This window comes from Dasypus novemcinctus, chromosome 15, assembly GCF_030445035.2.
Source record: "Dasypus novemcinctus isolate mDasNov1 chromosome 15, mDasNov1.1.hap2, whole genome shotgun sequence".
NCBI classification, from domain to species: domain Eukaryota; kingdom Metazoa; phylum Chordata; class Mammalia; order Cingulata; family Dasypodidae; genus Dasypus; species Dasypus novemcinctus.
This window is the reverse complement of record NC_080687.1, coordinates 11,472,955-11,495,092: the sequence shown is the minus strand read 5'-3', so window position 1 is coordinate 11,495,092 and position 22,138 is coordinate 11,472,955. Positions and strand designations below refer to the sequence as shown.

At 34.8% G+C, this 22,138-nt stretch overlaps 1 protein-coding gene across 1 annotated transcript in view; it reads right to left on the bottom strand.

Moving 5' to 3' along the window:
• The window catches only part of LNX2 (ligand of numb-protein X 2), an 81,320-nt gene that overhangs the window by 37,472 nt on the left and 21,710 nt on the right, over window positions 1-22,138 (bottom strand). The window contains exon 2 of the mRNA XM_004458519.5: window positions 5,977-6,488. Coding sequence (XP_004458576.1) covers window positions 5,977-6,380 — 404 coding nt within the window. The 5' untranslated portion in view covers window positions 6,381-6,488. The remainder of the gene's footprint in view (window positions 1-5,976; window positions 6,489-22,138) is intronic.

Genomic DNA, 22,138 nt, shown 5'->3' with positions numbered 1-22,138 from the left:
ACAACTTTTATACTAAAAACAACTGAATTATATACTTTAAAAGGGCAAAATACATGGTATGTAATTTACATATCCGTAAGAAAAAATCAATTTAATAACTTTATAGGAATAAAAAACATTCCTATATACAATATATATATAGATTATAAGATGTATTCTGATTCAGAAATATTTTAAATTTTTAATGTGTTTTAGAGTTAAAAAGATATTATCCCTAAGAAAACTGGGTATGCCTTCTTGATTTTTGGGAGAATCATTATTAGTGTTTCTAACCTGTCAATAGTTGGAAATTGACAAGTATGGGTGCATATGTAGTAAGGTCAGCTACTTCAAAGGTTTTTAAAGATATAACTGTGTGTTTGGCTCCTGTAGGACTGTCTGAGACTAACAGGTGAAAGTCTTCCACAGATAAGGATAATAAAAATTATAGTCACAGAGATGGAATTAAGGACTTTTTTCATTAAACTTAAGGAAACTAAGTGTGGGGGAAACTAAGTAATATGCACTAAGACACAGAAATAATTGACAATTTATGTTTCTATACTACCAGTCAATGGAAAATGATTTGCATTTCCCTAATGACTAGTGATGTTGAGCATTTTCTCATGTGCTTACTGGTCATTTGGATATCTTCTTTAGAGAAACAGCTATTCAAATCCTTTGCCTGTTTTTTTTTTTTTAAAGATTTATTTTTATTTATTTAATTCCCCTCCCCTCCCCCGGTTGTCTGTTTTCTGTGTCTTTTTGCTGCGTCTTGTTTCTCTGTCTGCTTCTGTTGTCGTCAGCAGCACGGGAAGTGTGGGCGGCACCATTCCTGGGCAGGCTGCTCCCTCCTTTGCGCTGGGCGGCTCTCCTTATGGGTGCACTCCTTGCGCGTGGGGCTCCCCTACGCGGGGGACACCCCTATGTAGCACCGCACTCCTTGCGCGCATCAGCACTGAGCATGGGCCAGCTCCACACGGGTCAAGGAGGCCCGGGGCTTGAACCGCGGACCTCCCATGTGGTAGACAGACGCCCTAACCACTGGGCCAAAGTCCGTTTCCCTCTTTGCCTGTTTTTAAAATCAGGTCATTTGTCTTTTTATTGTTGAATTGTAGCATCTCCTTATATATTATGGATTTTAAACTCTTATTGGACATGTGATTTCCAAATATTTTCTCCCAATGTATTGTCTGCCTTTTCACCCTTTTGACAAAGTCCTGTGAAGTGCAAAAGTGTTTAATTTTGAGGAAGTCCCATTTATCTATTTTTTCTTCTGCTGCCCGTGCTTTGGCTATATAAGGCCCAAGAAACCAACCACAAGGTCTTTAGAATATTTCCCTACATTTCTTCTAGTAGTTTTATGGTTCTGGCTTTTATATTTAGGTTTTTGCCTACTCTCAAATTGGATTATTTATGTTTTGGTTGAGCTGTAAGAGTTTTTAGTTATTCTGGATACTGGATCCTTATCAGATATATGATCTGCAAATGTATCTGCAAGTACATATATTTGTCACTATATTTCTGCTTTTTTACACTATTCTTGAAAAATGAAAGCAGTCTTACCTTAGCCTACCCAGCCCTCCTCTCCTTCTGCCCTCGAAGGCCATGCCTGAATTAGAAAAGGTCTTATCGTGGAAAAAGAGATCTTCTGATTTATTTAACATTTAATGAAAGGTAACCAATACAGATGTTCCACAGATATTCTACAGGCAAAGTGGAGCATTAGCTCCTTAGTTTATGTATTACTCAGAGCTGCAAAGAGAACCTAATTTCTTAACAAGCTGGACTACCTACTACATATGATGACACTGAAAAAATGTCATTTAAAAAGTCTGAAGACTTTTTAAAAGGATCTCTCTACTGCACAAACTTTTTGTAGTTTGCAGTGTTAAATTTATATTTATAGTAATGTTAAGGTGTAATTTTTTTAAGACAAAAAGAAAAATGGTTCTGATCCTTGCCATAAACTAGGACACAATGCATAATTTAACAAAAAAAATTAATATTTACAATTACCATAAGATTTCAATGTTAAATTGTTAAGGGTGGGGTGGGAATGAAGGATAGAGGAAGGGATGAAAAATGCTTTACAGTTAATCTTACTTGGCAGGATTTCACCAAGTAATTACTAAAATGTTATATGATTGGTACAATATATGGAATATTTCTTAAAGGGTTTATTTCTTCTTTCAAAGACAGGAACTTTCCCAGGTCTTTTAAATTTTTTTCATTGTTTTACTGACATATAATTAGTTAATAGGTAGCAATTTAATTAAAAAACACATTTCATGGATATTTTACATTTATCTATAGGAGAATACATCAACTATTCATAAGCCAAAGTAGATTTTTAAGAGTAAAATTTTATTCAAACAGGGAAAGTGATTTTAAAATATAATAAACTCAAGATTGTTAGATATATGCAAATTCCTACCTGAGCTGTGTTTCTGCTAATAATTAATGGGTTTCCAAACAGTAAGAACAGAGCCACAAGACATCCATATAATTTTTATACAATGAATCGTGTTGCTGATGCTGAGTTTCTACGCATTTCCAGATGAGACATCCATTTCTAACAAAGTGAGAGTGTATACAGAGATGTGCCAAAGAGTTGTAATAATCATTACTCTTTCATAATAATCATCAAGACATTACTCTTTTTGCTAGTTTGTGGTAGCTCTAAAACATGTTGCAAATTTTATTCTTCCTACTGCAAGGAGAGGCCTGAATCCCCCTTGCCTTGAATCTGGGTGGGCTGGGAACTGCTTTAAGCATGATGCTGTGTGAGTTTGGAGGCTAGCCTATGAAAGGTCATGGCAGCTACTGCCTTGCTCACTGAAAATGAGTCTACATGTAAGAAGTTTAAACACCAAGGCTAGGGAGTGGATGTGGCTCAAACAGCTGAGTGCCCGCCTCCTACATGGGAGGTCCCCAGTTCAGTTCCCAGGGCCTCTGAAAGGACAAAAACAAAAGACAAGCAAAACAAACAAGAAAACCAACTCAGGGAAGCCAATGCATCTCAGTGGTTGAGTGCCGGCTTCCCACACAAGCTCCCAGTTTCAATACCTGGTCCCCAGTACCTCAAAAAAAAAACAAAAAACAAAACCAAAACCGAGGCCAAGGGAGTGCACGTAGCTCAAGGTCCTGGGTTCAATCCCTGATATTTCTATAAAAACAAAACAAAACAAAACAAAAATCCAAAAACCAAGGCCATCCTGTTGGAAAGGCCACATATATCAGCTGAGCCCATGCTTTTAGTCATCCTCAAAGTCCCAGACATGTTAAAGAGGAAGTGATCTTGGAAGTAGATTTTCCAGGTCCAACTGTTTAGTCCCTGGATTTGAATTCTTCCCAAGTGAGGCCCAGGTATCATATAGCAGAAACAAGACATCACTACTGAATCTTGTTTGAATTCCTGACTTGGAGTCCGTAAGCACAATAAAATAGTTGTTGTTTTGTGCTACTATATTTGGGGTGGTTAGTTTTTCAGCAATGGATAACTAGAACACAGATCAAAAATTTAATTGAACAGACTTTAGATGAGTGCCAAGGTAGTCCTGGTCCTAAATTTCTAAAGGAATTTACAACCCAGCAGAATATTCAAACTTGCTTCCAGAGACTACTGAGCAGCTAGAACAGTATATGGCACACAGTAGATACTCAATAAACATTCAATAAGTGATGAACGAATGAATTGTATTAATATTACGTAGGATTGACTATTGGAAAATAAACATTCCTACCTGGATTTCTGTATTTTTAATGAGACATTATCAAACTATCAACAATCCTAGGGAAAGGTCAGGCTATTCATCATGTCTGTTAAAATGGAATATAAATGTTGTATAAAATTTTATAATCTTTTTACATTTTTATCTTCAGTAGTAACACGTAATTGTTTATATTTCAAATCATCTACCTTTTTATTGTATCTTTCACATTATAGGCCTAAGATACTTTGAAAATGAATAATAGCTTAAATATTAATAAGAACAGCTGGAAAATGGCACTTTAAAGTACATATAATTGTTTAATTGTTATATCAACCTATAGGTGAAAGGATAGCTTGCAATTGCAACAATTTTTAAACTAACATCATAGTTCGATTAAAACATGCTAGAAATACTTTAAATACATATCAAATTTGTATATTTAGGTTAAGTGAATATTTCTAAAAAAACATGAAATATTTATTATCTCACTATCTAAGGAATTAGTAACTGAACTGAAACTTCTTTCAGTTTGTCTAAATCCTATAACTGATGCTCATAAAAGAGTCACAAAAATGATGTCTATATCCTAAAACAAAGAAAGAACTAAGATAAGCCAAAATTATTCCTCAACTTCAATCAATCATAATTAGGCTTGACTCAGACTAGTATATTCAAAATGGTGCTATCAATTTCCAGGAGCTCCCTGCTATCATTTTCAGATTCTGTGTCTGCTGGTGATGGAAGGCACACAAAAACCTAAGGCCACACAGACTTACAAAAATTTCATACAGTTATCTGACACTTTTTCTTAGCTCCTATTTTTAGACGATACAATTTAAAATTAGGCAGCTGCTCTATAAATCTTCATGTTTCTAACTTTTTAATAACATCTTGATCTTTCTCTTATATTTTAATTATTTCTAATGAGTACAGTGAAACCCTTTAAAAACCTGATATTTAGCAACAAAATGAACATGTGCACTCACGTGTATATGGAACCTGTACTACTACACAGTAGTAGAGGTTATTTGACCTGTGGTAGAGTCAGCATGGTATATTAGAATGGTAAACAAGAATATTGAAGTTTATGTCTAACTTACACCATTGGCTAGCTCTAAATCTTTGGAACTCAGTTTTTTATTTGTAAAGATCATGAGACTAGATGATCTCCTTTAGTTCTATGATATTTTATGTGCATATAATGACAAGCTGTTCTATACCACACTTATTTATATATATATTCTTTTTCACAGCAATCGAGATTTCTGCAGATGTATATTGTACAACTGGATTAAATTAGGGAGTTGAGAAACCAACAGTTACTTCTGTCATTTGTGTGATTCCATCTACTTAAGACATAGAGGTATATTTTAACCCCTTCTAAGATAGTAAATAATTTTAAACATCAAGTATTTTATCAAAATCATATTAAGGGAAGTAGATGTAGCTTAGTGGATGACCGCTTGCTTTCCATGAGTAAGGTACCAGGTTTAATCCCTGGTACCTCCTAAAAAGAAAAAAAGAAAAAAAGAAAAGAAAAAAAATCACATTAAATTCACTAAACAATCAGCTAAATAAACAACTTAGCCTTCTAAAAAGCTTTTTTAAAAAATACACATTTAGTAAAACAAAAATCATCACTAAATGTTTAAAGTTTTCCAACCCATACTTCTTGTCCAATCTAGTCCTAACCACAGAATTGTTACATGATCTTAGCAAAAATCATGTACACTTAATTCCATGCTACATCAAAATTGACATTTTTATTGGCTGCATAATATTCCCATTGAGTTGATGTGCTACAGAATATACTTTTAAGCAATTAGCTGATTCCAATTTGTTGAACTATGTTACAGTGAACATCTTTATAAATAATTTTTCCTTCTTTGGATTATTTCCTTAGAATACATTCCAGTGAGAGGGACGGCTAGGTAAAAGGATATTAACATTTACAATTTTTAAAAAAACTACCCAACTGCCTTGCAAAGAGTCTACCATTTTATTCTGACACCCAGGTGAATAAGTTTCACATCACAGCAAAATAATAATGGGTATTAATTTCTAAACCAGTAAAAATATTACAAGTATGACAGAGTACTTTCTCAATGTAGTTTTTCTATTAGTGTTTATTTTATCTCTTCTGTATTAGATTTGCTCATGTCCTTGTCCATTTTATTGGTGCTTTGACTTTTTTATTCATGTTTTTATTTGTTTGAATAATTTTTTTTTTTATAAAGCAACCTAGAATTACTCCTCTTCTCTTTAATATTTTTTTGCCTACCTGTTTTTAAGATGTGCCTCCAGATCACAGCGCTGCATTACATCTTGGCACACTGAAGAAAAAGGGCATAAAACTAGTAATTTGTCAAGAAGCTTATGAACTAGAATACTAGATTTCTTGCACAACTTGAAATGAAGTCTTTTCCGGTCCAATGGACAGAAGTCTTTCTCTTGTAAAAAGTTTCTGAGGCACTTGTAGCAGAATGTGTGTCCACAGGGTGTATCAAGTGGTTGCAACAGAGGCTGAAGGCAAATATGGCAGACTAGGTCATCATCCACTTCATTCTGGTAATTGTACAAGTGGTTTTCCCTTGTCCAGTGTTGCTGGCCACATTCAAAACACAGAGGATTTAAGGAGGAGGAGGTCTGTTCCACAGAAACAATCTCATCACTTGTCGTTCCCATTTTGAATCAACTGAGGCAAATCTCTCTCCTCATATGTTAGACATCCACTTAAGGTTTTGGTTCCTTTAATAGAAAATGACGTACTTGACTAAAAACAAGGTCCGTTTTCTATATAAACAAAACAAAACAAATCCATTAATGTTAATAAAAATGGGCTAAAAGTATCAACACAGATATTATCAATTAACTTTTTAAATAAAATATTAAAATTAAGATAAGATTATAAATTAGCCATAGAAAACATAAACATGAAATGAACTAATTTGCTAGTTGGCTAGCAGAATTATACTGCCAAATTCTCAAGGAAAAAAGAACTTGTGATTAAAAGCAAAGATCCATGTATTATATAAGGTCACATAAGAATCAGTTTGTTTACTGACTGAAACCCCCAAATACTTCACTGTTCAATAACAGTTTCAAAGTCAGTCAGTCTACATAGTCTGGTAATAATGCAATTTAAGGGAAGCGGATTTGGCTCAACGGACACAGCGTCTGCCTACCACATGGGAGGTCCAGGGTTCAAACCCAGGGCCTCCTGGCCCATGTGGTGAGCTGGCCCACGTGCAGTGCTGATGCACGCAAGGAGTGCCGTGCCACGCAGGGGTGTCACCCGCGTAGGGGAGCCCCACGTGCAAGGACTGCAACCAGTAAGGACAGCTGCCCAGCATGAAAAAAGTACAGCCTGCCCAGGTGTGGCGCCGCACACATGGAGAGCTGACGCAGCAAGATGATGCAACAAAAAGAGATAGATTCCCGGTGCTGCTGACAAGAATACAAGTGGACACAGAAGAACACACAGCGAATAGACACAGACAGCAGACAACTGGGGGGGGGGCAGGGAAGGGGGGAGAAATTTTTAAAAAATGCAATTTAAGATAAATTAAGGAATACATTTGCATTTGTCTTCCCAATTCTGGCTTCTGAATGATTTTATGCAATTGTAATATCATGACAAAGATTGTCTTTGAAATGAATTTTTAAGGATAATCCAGTATTTGTTGATAAAAAATGGCCTTTGCTCTCCACTACACTTGGGGAAAAGTAGGTTTCAAAATATGTATGATTTCAATATTCTCTCTTATGAAGATTATAGATTCATCTGTGTATATAAATAACAACTTGTGCAAACCCCATGAAATACAATACTACTTTATGCCATTAAAAACAAACAGGATGTGGCTTAACCAGTTGAAAAAAAAAAGCAAAACAACAACAACAACAAGCAAAACAAATGAAAAAACCAACTCAGGGGAGCTGATGTGGCTCAGTGGTTGAGTGCTGGCTTCCCACATTTGAGGTCCCGGGTTGTTCAATACCTCAAAAAGAAAGAAAGAAAGAAAGAAACAAACAAACAAAAAATAAGTCAAAACAAACCCTGCTGCAATTCAATTAAACAGAAATGACATGTTAAAAATTTTACTTCCACTTTGTATTATGCTATATTTCCATGTGGTCTTGCTTACTAGGAAGAGCAATTTGTATGTGGGGTGAAAGGAGGGAGGTATCTTTACAGCAAAAGACTCTTAAAACAAAGGAAAAAAATCAACTCAGGGGAGCTGATGTGGCTCAGTGGTTGAGTGCTGGTTTCCCACATATAAGGTCCTGGGTTCAGTCTCTGGCCCCAGTACCACAAAACAAAACAAAACAAAAGAAAAACAAACAAAAAACTGTGGAACTGGCACAAGGACAGACCAATGGAATAGAACTGACAGTGTAGAAATAAACCCACTAATCTAAGGCCAACTGATTTTTCACAAGGGTGCCAGTGGAAAAAGAACAGTCTTTTCAACACATAGTGCTAGAAAACTGGATATCCACATGCAAAAGAACAAAAGTGGACCCCTAAACTCACACTATATACAAAAATTAACTCAAAATGGATCAATAACCTAATATAATAGCTAAAACTATAAAACCCTTAAAAGAAAACACAGGGAAATATCTTTAAACCTTGCATTTGGCAATGGATTCTTAGACTTTAAACTGAAAGCATGAGCAACAATAAAAGAGATAAATTGGACTTCATCAAAATTAAAAACTTTAGTGCATCTAAAGGTAGTATCAAGAATATGAAAAGAAAACCAATAGAATGGGAAAATATATTTGAAACCATATATCTGATAAAGGTTTAATATCCAGAATATATAAAGAACTTTTACAATTCAATAACAAAAAGACAAACAACCCGATTGAAAAATGGGAAGACTTGAATAGACCTAGAAGTCTATATAGAATATATATATATTCTGTATATATAGAAGATATACTAATGGCCAATAAATACATGAAAAGATGCTCAACATCATTACCTATCAGGGAAATGTAAATCGAAATCACAGTAAGATACCAGTTTGTACCCACTAGAACAGTTCCTATTAAAAAAACAGAAAATAAGCGTTGGTGAAGATACCGAGAAATACGACACCTCATAGGGGGTATGTAAAATGGTGTAGTTCTTGTGGAAAAGTTTCTAGTGGCTCCTCAGAAAGTTAAACATAGAACTACCATATGACTCTGCAATCCTACTTATAGGAATACAGCCAAAGGAGTTGAAAGCAAGGACGCAAATAGATATTTTACACCAATGTTCATAACAGCATTATCCAGAATAGCCAAAAGGTAGAAGCAAGTCAAATGTGGTATGTACATACAATGGACTATTACTCAGCCTAAAGAAGGAATGAAGTTATGATACATCCTACTACATGGATGAACCTTGAAGTCATCATGCTGACTGAAATAAGTCAGACACCAAAGAAAAATATTGTATACTACTCACATAAAACAGTTTTATAGAGGCAGAAATCAGAGTACAGGTTACTAGGAGCAGGAGAAGGGGGCAAAGGGGATAGGAAGTTCATGCATAATGGATATATGGTTTCTGTTTGGGATAACAGAAAAGTTCTGGTAAAGGATAGTGGTGATTAATCCATTAATACTGAACAGTGGGAGCAGATGTGGCTCAGGCAGTTGAGCTCCCATCTCCCACATGGGAGATCCCAGGTTTGGTTCCCAGTGCCTCCTGAAAAAAACAAAAACAAACAACAAGCAAAACAAATGAAAAAACAACTAGGGAAGCTGATTTGGCTCGGTGGTTGAGTGCCAGTTTCCCACATACGAGGTCCTAAATTCAATCCCCCAGTTCCCCCCAAAAACAACAAAAATCTGAACGGTTGCTTGGGAGTGTTTGAGATGGGAAAGGTTATGAAGTTATGAAGTTTATGTTGTATATATGTTCATGCAATTAAAAAAAAAAAGAGCAACTAAAGAAACAATGACAATTAAATGCAATATATGATCCTGGATGGGATCCAATAATGACGAGTAAAGGCTCAAAAGGACATTATTGGGACATACGAAAAAACTGGAATATAGACTGTAAGCTTTACATCGATGTTAAATTTCTAGAACTAGATAAATGTACTTAACGTGATTACATAGTGAATATCCTTGTTCTTAGAAAATGTACATGAAAATGTTGTGTTCAAAGAGTATGATATATACAACCTACTCTCAAATGTTCAGAAAACAGGTGGGTGGGTAGTTAGGTGGGTAGATAGATAAGGGGAGGGTGGGAGGAAGTAAATGGTGAACGTAGCAAATGTTAAAATTGGTCAATCAGGGTATCTGGGGGCAGGGAGGTATGTTGGTGTTTTCTGTATGGGTTTTGTATTATTTTTCTTTCTTTTTTTTAAAAAGATTTATTTTCCTTATTTCTCTCTCTTCCGCCCTGCTGTTGTCTGTTCTCTGTGTCCATTCGCTGTGTGTTCGTCTGTGTCCGCTTGCATTTTTGGTGGCACCAGGAATCTGTGTCTCTTTTTATTGCGTCATCTTGCCGCGTCAGCTCTCCATGTGTGCGGTGCCACTCCTGGGTGGGCTGCGCTTTTCTCCCATGGGGCGGCTCTCCTTGTGGGGCACACACTTTGCGTGTAGGGTACACTTATACCGGGGACACTCCAGCATGGCATGGCATTCCTTGCACGCAGCAGCACTCCACGTGGGCCAGCTCATCCCATGGGCCAGGAGGCCCTGGGGTTGAACCCTGGGCCTCCTATATGGTAGGTGGATGCTCTATCAGTTGAGCCACATCTGCTTCCCTATATTACTTTTTAACTGCCCTGTAAGTTTGAAATTATTTCAAGTTAAAAAGCTTGAAGGAAAAATCAGTGTAATAAGTACTCTAAGAGTTCTGCAAAGGATTTTATGTCGATAGAAAAATGAAGAGAACTAGTTTCTAACTCGGTTTAGCTTTATGGCCAGAAATACTTTCAGGAGGGGAATATCTATGCATTGATTTGCGACCGGAAGTATTAGCTGGAGAGAAAGGGGGAAAAATGGTCTCAGGCAAAAGAAAAGCAAAAGTGTAGTCACAGAGCCTTGACAGTGCATGGCACATTCAGGGACTATGAAGAAGGTAAAAATATCTGGAGCAGGGAGAGATGCATTCAAGACATATGAATTATAAAACTTAGTGTCCTTGCCACTGAATGGGAAAAGGACACTATGTTAATGCTACTAGCTTTTGTATTTCAATTATTTGTACCACATATTAAAAGAACATTAACCTTTTTGTTTTTTTAAACAGCGTTATAAGAACTGCCAAGATATCAGTGGGTAGCTAGGATTCATATGGGATGGAAGACCTCGGATAAATGTGGTGTGTTTTTAAAAACCACCTAATGAAGTAACAATAATAACAGCCTATGATCTAAACTCCTATCAGTGCCAACAGCAAGACAACAAACATTTCTTGTATTTTATAACCATAGGGCTTGTTCTTGAACTTCTGAGCATGTTTAACTTTTAAAATGTCAATGCAAGGTATGTCAGACTAAAGAGAGAAACATCATTTATTTAAAGCAGACTACTTCAATCTAGGTAGTTTAATAAAGAAATTCTTAGACCCTAGTTTCCTACTCATTATCAATTAGCAAAAAAATTTACATATTCTTTGCTCTTCTTTATTTGTGGTGGCTTTTATTTGAATATTTATTTTCTTCAAGCAAATATACTGCAATTCTAGCCTCCCACATAATGACTAAGAAAGCATTTATCTTAAGATTATTATGCTTTAGCTATTTTCCAGATCTCTAAATAACTTTTAGTTCTTTATTTTCATTTTATCACAAAATCTTTTCATGAGGAAAAATAATAGGTTCTCATTAAAAATACCATGCAAACTGCATCATCTCCACCCCCAAGATGCCTCCACTTTACCATGAAATAAATATTAAATGAAAAATTATCACGGGAAGCTCAGTAACATGTGGATACAAAAGTATCGATTAAAGATCTGAGAGGCAATAGACTAATTAGTTAAGAGCAAATGCCCTGGCACCAGTCTGTGGGTGTTCAAATCCTTGCTCTGTCACTCCAATAGCTGAGACCTAATTGACGTCTTGGTGCTACTGCCTTTTCATCCATAAAATGGAGGTAGTAACAGTGCCTATCTCATAGGACTGACATTAAGAATAAGTAAATTCATATACATATAAAGTGCTTAAACAGTGCCTGGTGCATAAAAGGCACTATGTAAGTTTTAGCTACTATTACTATTACTACAGATAAAGGAAAGAAAGTTCAGAAGGATTTTATGATCTGCCCAAAGTCACCAAATTTACAAGTACTTAGAGAGAAAGAAGATGAACCCAGTTCTTTTTTTGCTTCAAAATAACCCAATAGTAAATTAAGTTTTTCTAGGAAAGGGCAAAGGCATTTCATGAACGATTTTGTGTGTGACTTTTGTAAGGAGAAAGGCAGCGTAATCCCTTCTCCAATCCATCAGTTCACCCCTCTCTCCTAACCTAGGCAGACAATTTTATTTCCACCATAACCCCTTATACTACTTCTCACATTGTTGCCCCTCAGTATGAGCTCTTTAAGCACTAAATCTTCCACAAGGGAGAGGTTCAATAAATGTTGAATCATCAACTGGTGAAAATATTCTCGCTGTTGTCAAGTTGACAGGAGGATATGTGCATGTTTAGATATAATTTTGACTTTACATGTTTCACGAGCACAGGTTGAAATATTAAAATACAAGTTAAATAAATAATAGTCAAACATTTCTCAAAATACAAAGATGAAATGTAGCATAATAAGCATGTTTACAAACCACATTGTCTGTTTAGCTACTATTCCAGGAATGTTAGGGATGGACACTATTAATTGACTGGGAATATTATGACATATTTTAAATAACATTTGAGAAAACAGCAAGTTGTAAGAGAATGGGAGTTATAAGACACTGTTATATCTAACTCCAGGAAAGATTAATATGCTTGTTCTTCCTGGTTTGTGGGACAAAAATATCCTATTGCATCACAAAAACCCTCAGAAAGAACTAAGACTTTTTCAGTTACTCTGCAGACTCCAAAACTATATATTATTCAGATAATTCCTCTTGATGTGATTTTCAGTAGCCCTGACCTAGGAATCCAGCCCACACAAAAAAGATGATAAGCTAAAGACTCCCATCAAAGAATGATTAACTGGGGAAACACCACTCCTTAGAATCACCAGAGGCCAAGAATCTAAGAATAATCTCTCTTCACAATTTCTCCTGGCAAACTCCCACTCACAACTTAATCACAGCTAAACTCTTCATCCTCTGTCCAGGCATATCCGACTCTTCCTGCTTTGGGGTACACTTTCCTTCTTGTATGCTCCTGCTGTTTTTTTAATATATTCCTTCATTTCAGCAATTCCTATGTATTTGCAAGTTTCCTTATCTGTCTCACCTCACCTATGTGAGGTTAGAGACAGTATATTTTTTATTTTCTTGGGTCACACTATGCACTAGAGAAGTATTTATTGCCAGGCTTATATGTGAACCTGAAACATATGAGAGTTCTAAAGCGTATAATATAGGTACGTAAATATATAGGTGAAATCCTGTGCATTTCTTGTGGCATATGCAAAGCAAACAAGATCTTGGTTTCTGCCCTGTGATTAAAAAAAGCAAAGAATATATTATTCCCTTTAATTTTCAAAACGCTGAGAACAAATAAAAAGGTCTATTAGTCAGCCAAAAGGGTGCTGATGCAAAACACCAGAAATTGGTTGGGTTTTGTTTTTTTTTTTAACTCCCCCTTGTTGCTTTTTGCATGCTGTCTGCGCTCTTTGTCCATTTGCGGTGTGTTCTTCTGTGTCTATATTTATTTCCCCTCCCCGGCTTACAGCTTGCTTGCTGTCTGCTGAGTCTGTTGCTCTTCTGCATTTTTTTTTTTTTTGCTTGTCTCCCTTTCTGTTGCGTCACCTTGCTGAGTGGGCTCTCCATGGTGCTTGCAGGCTGGTGGCACTCTGTGGCGCTTGCGGGCCAGGCAGCTCTCCGCAGCGGGCGAGCCCGCCTTCACAAGGAGGCCCCAGGACACAAACCCAGAGCCTCCCATATGGTAGACGGAGCCCAACTCATTGAGCCACAGCTGCTTCCCTGGTTGGTTTTTATAAAGGGGATTTATTTGGGGTAGGAGCTTACAGATACTAGGCCATAACGCATAAGTTACTTCCCTCACCAAAGTCTATTTTCATGTGTTGGAGCAAGATGGCTGCCGACAGCTGCAAAGGTTCAGGCTTCCTGGGTTCCTCCCTTCCAGGGTCTTGCTTCTCTCTGGATTCAAGGTTCCTTCCTTCCCAGGGCTTGCTTCTTCCTGGGCTCAGGGTTCCTCTCTTCCTGGGGCTGGCTTCTCTTTCCTCTGTGAGCTTACTTCCTGGGGCTCCAGCTTAAGGCTTCAGCATCAAACTGCAACATCAAAAACTCTTGCATCAAAAGCTCCAACTGTGTTCTTTGCCATGCCTTATATCTGTGAGTCCCCACCCACCAAAGGGTGAGGACACAAAACACCTTAATGAGGTGGCCCAATCAAGGCCCTAATCATAACTCAATCATGCCCGGTAATAGACCAGATTACAAGCATAATGCAATCTCTTTTTGGAATTCATAACTATATCAAACTGCTATAAAAGGGTTCCCTTACTTGATGATAACAACACAATAAAAAGCTTTCCTTGTATATGCCACACATCAGCTTGGATAGCTGCCTTTGTATAAAATAGCAGTTGTCAAAATTTTGGTCTCAGGATTCCTTTCTCCTCTATGGAAAACAGTTTGGCAGTTTCTTTTAAAAAAAATTATCATGCAACTACTACATGATGCAGCAACTGTACTCTATCTCAGAGAAATGGAAACTTACGTTCACACAAAAACCTATGCATAAATATTTATAGTAGCTTTATTTATAATATCCCCAAACTGGAAACAACTCTGATGTTCTTCAATAGGTGAATGCTAAACAAACTGTGGCACAGTCACACCATGGAATACTACTCAGCATTTAAAAAGAATAAACTATTGATATACATAATCCAATGTTTGGTTAAATCTCCAAAGAATTATGCTGAGTAAAGAAAACCAATCTCAAAAGGTTATATATGGTATGATTCCATTTATATAATATTCTTGAAATGACAACATTACAGAAATGGAGAACAGATTAGTGATTGGAGGAAGGGTGGGGGCTGAAGGATAATAGGGCAACAAGAGGGATCCCTTGTGGTGATGGGAATGATCTATATCTTGACTATACCAATGTCAGTACCTGCTTGTGATACTGTCCTAGGGTTTTCCAAGATATTACTATTGGGGGAAACTGGGATTTGTCAGGAATACGTCTTATAACTGTATGTGAACCTACAGTTACCTCTAAATTAAAAGTTTAATTAAAAAAAAAAAACAACCCAACAAAAAATGACTGAAGAACCCTAACAGCTAGTCTATATAGGTGATATCTTTAAATATTTATCTTAGAAATTTAAAATGTTTAAATGCATATTTAAGTTATCTTAAAAACAATAAAGTCATTATTAATTAACATTTTATTTAAAATGTTACAAACATCTTTAAAAATAAAATATATAGTGAGAAGAGAAGCACTGTTTTTTACATATTGCAAGTGTGGATTCTCATATCTCTGTCTGCATTCAATCTGTGCAGTATCACAAGTCATGTATCTGTTGGAAAACACTCCTGTTACTCAAGAGGGTGAATGACATGCAAATCCCACAAGAAGGATCTGGGAACCCTGGGTCACACATTGTCATGGGAAAAGCCCATGCCATAGGAGTCTTGCCTTTCCTGGAATAAATTTCTTTCTCCAAAGGATTTTTTCTTTTGGAAGAAGAATGTCCAGATAGAAATATTTAGCACACCCTATGCAGTTTTACATGAATTCTATCCTTAAATTAAAACTTATTTCCCATTGTCTATCACACTAAGAAAACTACAAAAGTTATATTTCAACAATTCTACAATTATGGTTCTCTGATTTTTCTAAACAAAACTGTAATCCAGGCACATTTAAGTTATCTGACTCCTGTCCGTTTTAAACAAGCAGGAATATTTGAAAAAATATTTTTGATTTAAACATTTTTAAGATAATACATGTAGTTGGATGTATTACCATTTAATAATCTAGACAATTAGCTAACTAAGCAAGAAATGCTAGAAACTATGCAACTTTGGCTCTGAGCTCTGCCAGCTGGGTAACTGGGTCACCACACAATTCATTTTTTCATTCACCACATTTACTTAATGTCTGCCATGTGCTAGCATATAATATATATTCTGGTGCCTTGATTTCCCATCTATAAACTATCAGCTTTGAAATAGCAATTGATCACACTCGCACACAGTGGAAGTTTATATCTAGCTCTAAAACTCTTACGATTCCATATCCTTTTATATGACAAAACTGATATGTCATTTTTATCTTTTAGTCCCAATATGTTTTTATTTTTAATAAATTAATAATCTCTTAAATGTTCTATTAAAAGGAGGTTAAACTGTACCTACCAGAGAATTTATTCTTTTCAAATATTCTACCTTTAGCTTAATTTTAAACCACTAAATTATGATGTAAAGATAGTTTCGTTTCTTAATGTAAAGGATAAATGCAAAAGCTAAACCGGGTTATCTAATTTCTGCAGACTCAGACAGTTATACTAAAGTTACACTTTTTAATATTATACTAAATTATGACACCTTGAGTAATTTAAAAATGGAATTTATATAAAGCAATTTTGAAAAAGAAATATACCATATGGTATGCAAAATATTCCTATCTACTCTATATCTAGAGATCTGCCAGTAAGAAAAGGCCTCTGGGGAAAGCATTTTATTTCAAGAAAGACAGACTTTTGCAGCATGGCCTCATCCCAACAGTGCTCCTTACCAATTAAGTGGTGGCAATTTCTAACATCTTGGAAAACGTCATAAATTCATGTTGTTCCACAATTACATAAAAGACAGGTGGGGTGGACTGATGAGAACTATAGTTTTAATTAGTTTGATTTTATTGCATATAAGTTTTGCTTAATAAATTTAAATGCTTGTTTACATTACATTCAAAGGCAAGGGTTCTCATTTTAATAAATTAAATGTATCTTCTTTCAATTGAAGAAACATTTGAAATGAAACCTTTCAAATGTTTCCTTTCTGTACAGTAAATTCCAGAAAACATTTGTTTCCAAGTGGCTGATAAAATCTGATTTTCAGTTTTCAATATTTAATTTCCATAATTTTGGATTACAGTACTCCCTCCTGCCCCAATTCTCAATCATCCAAAGGATTAAAAGGTCATCAAACAAGTACTGATTTTGGAGTTAGCGACCTGGGTTCAAACCATGGCTCTGACACTCATTCATTAGCAATGACATACCACTTAAATGTCTGTAAATCTCAATTTCCTCATATATAAAACAGTAATGGTTTCTTGCTTATGACAAAGGATTACTGTGAAGTTTAAAATGTCAGAATCCCAGAAAAAGGTTTCACAAACTACAAAGTGAAGTTATCACACTAATTGATTACTAAGTGAATGATAGTAAAGAATGATGTAGATAGAACACATGAAAGGGATGATGAGCAGTCCATGTTCTTTCTTCTAGGCTAGCAATCAGGAAGCTTGAATTCTATTCTTAGCCCTGCTACTAACAACCTAAGGCACAGCTCACCACTTCACAAAACAAGTGGGACAAACCAGATAAACTCTATAGTCAGTTACTTTATAGATCCAAAATTCTACAATTCTAAAAATGTGTGCTTTCATCAAAACTTCTTTTGATTTTTGGCCTAAAACAGAACATTTACATTTTTCTTCCCCAGAATCCAATTCTGCGTTTACTATACAAAAGGATCAAAACCCCAAGCCTGCCAGGAAGATTTTGTTTTTTACTTTTGTAGTCATTCTAGTACTAGACAGTCTAGATGTCCTGGCCTGAAACTTTCTATTTTCTGAGACAAGTGTGTATGTACAAGAGAGAGAGATAAATGAACACCTTCGGATTTTTATTATGGTAGTATGGCAGAAGATAAAATGCTTCAATTTAAAAAATCAATTGTTAAAGGTTGGTTCCACTAAAAGAAACCACCCTATCCAAACTCAAATGGAAGGGATCAGATTTTCACTTCTTTGGCAAATTCTTTACTCCGGATCATATATATCCTTTTGATAGCGTTTGCCACTATATAATCACCATTCATCTCTTCAACTGACTTTTATAATATTTTATACTTTACAAATGTATAGGTTAGTTTTAATCTATGAGATTTAGGTTACCTATTTTCAGGTACAATATTTACAGAAAAATTACTGGGGAGATAAAGCTATAATATAGAATAGGGCTACTTCTGGGAAAATTTTCTACAGAACATCTGTTCTTTTTGTTTCTTTGTTTTAATCATTCACTTTTATTACAAATTTAATCCTTTTTTAAATAACATTTTACAAATTTACTGTGATTTACAGTTCCAAAGGGCTTTCTTTTGAAATATACATTGATGGTTTATAAAGTTTTTGCAGAAAATTAGTTAAGTATGCAATTAGCTCCATTTTATAATTTGAATATTGTCCAACAAGTTTATTACTTATTCAAAATCAGTTCGAAAGTGAAAGTACAGGCTTTTGTACTGACATCTTCTGATTCATAGTATGATACTCTTTTTATGACTTTTTGCTGCATCTACAGGTATCTAAGAATATTAAATCATGGCAGAAGCAATATATATACATAGCCATTGTTACATCAAAAAATGCATACTGAAAGAACATCTTTTTTTAAAATGTGGGATGTATATTCTTGTCAGGTTTCTCAAAGACTGACAGTTTTTGAACTTGTCTTGAAATAGAGGAATGTATCTATACTAATGAATTTTATGAGAAGTTTAAAAGTGGTAATAATTACTGAAAGGTTCCAATGGTTTTATTCCTAATACTAAGAAACATTTAGAGAGAGACAACCTAAAAAATGAAAGATTTTGCAATTTTTAGCTGTTCCTATATCCTAATCCTACATAAAATCTCCAGAAAAAATCTAAGAGTCTTGTTGAAAGAATACTTCTTAGAATTTAGAATTAAGTCATTAAAAAAAATTAAAAAGCTCCTATTTGACATAGTCAATTTTCTACTCCTCCATTTTTTAAAATTTATTGAAATATATCACTCATACATAAACAATAAGTGTATAATGTTGTGAATCCTCCAACATTTTATATATTGCTGCTTCTTCCTTCAAATTTCTCCATTTATTCAGAGAGCTGGGTTAGGACTTTTTCTTTTAAAATATCCTTAGTAGCACAATATGAGAAACTATCAATGGGGGAAAAGACTTTGTTTTTAGGAACTAAATTCTAATTTAACTTGGATTAAACTATCAAGTGTTAGAGACATAAAAAAGTCTTTAAAAACACTTCAAGAAAAAAATCTATAAATTAACATAAATACTCAACATAAACTATTTATGCTGCAAAATAAATAAAACAATATTTTTTACAACTACTGGAGGCTTATATAATTTCTCTTGATTTACTAAGTATATTCAAAGTTAATCATAACAGTTTAGGGATGCTTCCTCACTCTAAGAACACCTAAAATCTTTAGACCAATAGAAAATCTAGTTCAGGAAACAGGAAAAATATATTTCCTAGGTTTTTATTTATGAAATACAGAAATTTTTAAAATTATACTTCTCTTTAAAAGGTAGAACAATGGATTCACATAAATAATTATTTTATACTACCAACTACCTTATATATATTATAGCATTTCTAGGTATTCAGCATATGCTAATAACATATGGCATAAACAACTCAATACCACATGCTTATAATTCTTCTGAATGTTGATTATGCCCTTCTAGCCATATATTTTATAATGGCTGGAGAAGTAAAAAAAAAATGCACATGGAAAGTGTTGTTATATATGTATGTATGTAGGTAGGTAGGTATGTAGGGGATTGAAGTATACAATATATAAATTAATTATACAATAACTTGCAGTCAGGCTTAGTGCAATTACTTATTTTTAAGGTAGAGGAAATATTAACTACTCAAATGTAAATAGAAAATATTAGCTAAATTTGTATGCTTAATAATCAAAAAGGGTAGTAGATGAGTCAGTCTATATAATTCACAAATGCTTTAGACTATGAATATCAAATTTCAAAGTTAAAGGAGAAATGAAAAAGGTATATAAATATTACTGCATATATCAACTTATGAAAGAAAAGAAGTTAATATAAGTGAATTGTTGAATTTTAAAACATTTTCCTCAAACACCATCCTCTTCTATCATTCTTAAAAAAAACTGAGTAGGGTTATCATTTTAAAATATTTACTTCATTTTTGAAGCCATATATTACGATCAATTATATCAGTTAATTAAAAAAATCACTGGCCACATGATCAAATAAATAAAAATTACCTACTTTAGACTTCAATATATCCTTTCTATAACTTAAATCTTATAACAGTAAAAGCAGTGCTAACTGGTATAGGGGTAACAGGTGACTTTTACTTTCTTCTTATGTTTTACTTCTATTTTCTAAGTTTTCTAAAATGACCATATAAACTTGTACAATAAAAATAGTTCATTTGTTTTTTTAAGAAGCAATGCCCTACTCTTCAAATAAGGAAAAATAGTACAACACAATTTGATAAATAAGGAAGGGAAATAGAGAAAGAAAAGAAAAGAAAACAGCAACTCCATAGGATGGGACCCATGTAGATAGGTGTGCCTAGCTTTCAGCTCGTTTGCAGCTATCTTAGAATCCAATGGTGGGAGCCCAATATGAATGCAGTATAAAGATCTTCATGGTATCTTTACCATGATTATTTTTTTCATATGCCAAATAAAGATCTACACTAAACTTTTTCAAAAGTAGTTATATTTCACAAACACAACCCATGAGGTGTTAAGAGGGGATGAAGGGGTGTTTAGACTAAGAAGATTATTGAGGCTGAGAAACAAAACAGGAAGCTGTTAAATGTGGGATGCTCCCCATCTCTACAAAGGATTTGCTTGAGGAACTGACTAACCACATTCCCAAAAGTCCAGAAGCCACATACTTAAGAGCACAATGCCCCGGTGCAGCCAGGCAAAGTCAATCAGACCAGGGCCTGTCCTTCAATGCTTTCCCCATGAATAACTATGGAGGTCTAGAATTAGGGCAAACATCTAAGATTAGTTCACAAATAGTTTATTCAATCGTACCTAGTCTTTTAACATGAAAGGGACTCAAGCCAGTGGAACTGTACCTGAAAAAAAGTCTCCTACTCTAAGACTGATGGGCCCTATTTTGACCTTTCCATCCCAACAAAGCATAGTAGCCAAGTAAACTTAATTTGACCAATTCAAGATGGTAACCTCAGTGATGTTATATCCTTATGATCTTATACTGTAACCATTAACTTTTTAGCCTCATTTCATCTTAGATATTAATGCAAACATCGGCTGTTAATACTCTTGGACCATTCCAGCCCACCTAGCACTTTTTTCAGTCTGTTCTAACCACCAAGGGCCAATGACCCATAATTACATTGCTCCTTCCCCACAATGTACAGATTTCAAGTAGTTCTGTATGCCTAACTGTTCATGTATCTACCAATCAGTGTCTGTTAAGCATGACAAAGCCAGTCAGATGTAAAAGTATTTTATAAAGTGCCTGGATACTTTGTTCCAAGTTAAATATTTAATTCGACCATCTACAGAAACCAGAAGGAAATTATTTTAGGCTTATGAAGAATTTTTAGTCTTTCAATATATTTTCTCATGATATTGCTTCTGAATGGGTCTCACATTTCACAGACAGAGATATCACAAGGCAGTCAATTAAACTGCATTCAACAAATACTTAGTGACCACTATGTGCTATATCCTGTACTAGGCAAATAAAATTGAGCACCTATTCAGAATTCTATTAATTGAACAGATTTCAGTCTCCATTTCAACCTATATTTGTGTCTTACAAAGGCTGTCAAGAGATGTAACAAATTTGATCAAAATTGGAAATACACATTAAGGTATACATATGTTTACATAAATAATGGTCAATATAGAGCCACAGGGAAATTTTTTATCTTCTGTTGTTAACATCAGAGACACTAGGTTACAAAGGAAACACATATTGCTGTTTACATGTATAATATAGTCAAAATACTTGATGGACCTCATTTCTTAATCTCACCAGAATTTTCCACAATTTCGTATTTTCAGTTTTTGATCTTTACTGTAATAAAATGGAGACTTCAAAATTGGCATTCCTTTTTATATCCATGACATTCAAATACCTTTGTGCACCTATGCTGAGATATCAAAATCAATTTCCATGAACATAAAACTGACTAGTATCTTAATTTTTTAAATATCTATCAACCTCTCTAAAAGCTTCTTGTAAAACATTCATTTACACTTGCCGGGGGCACA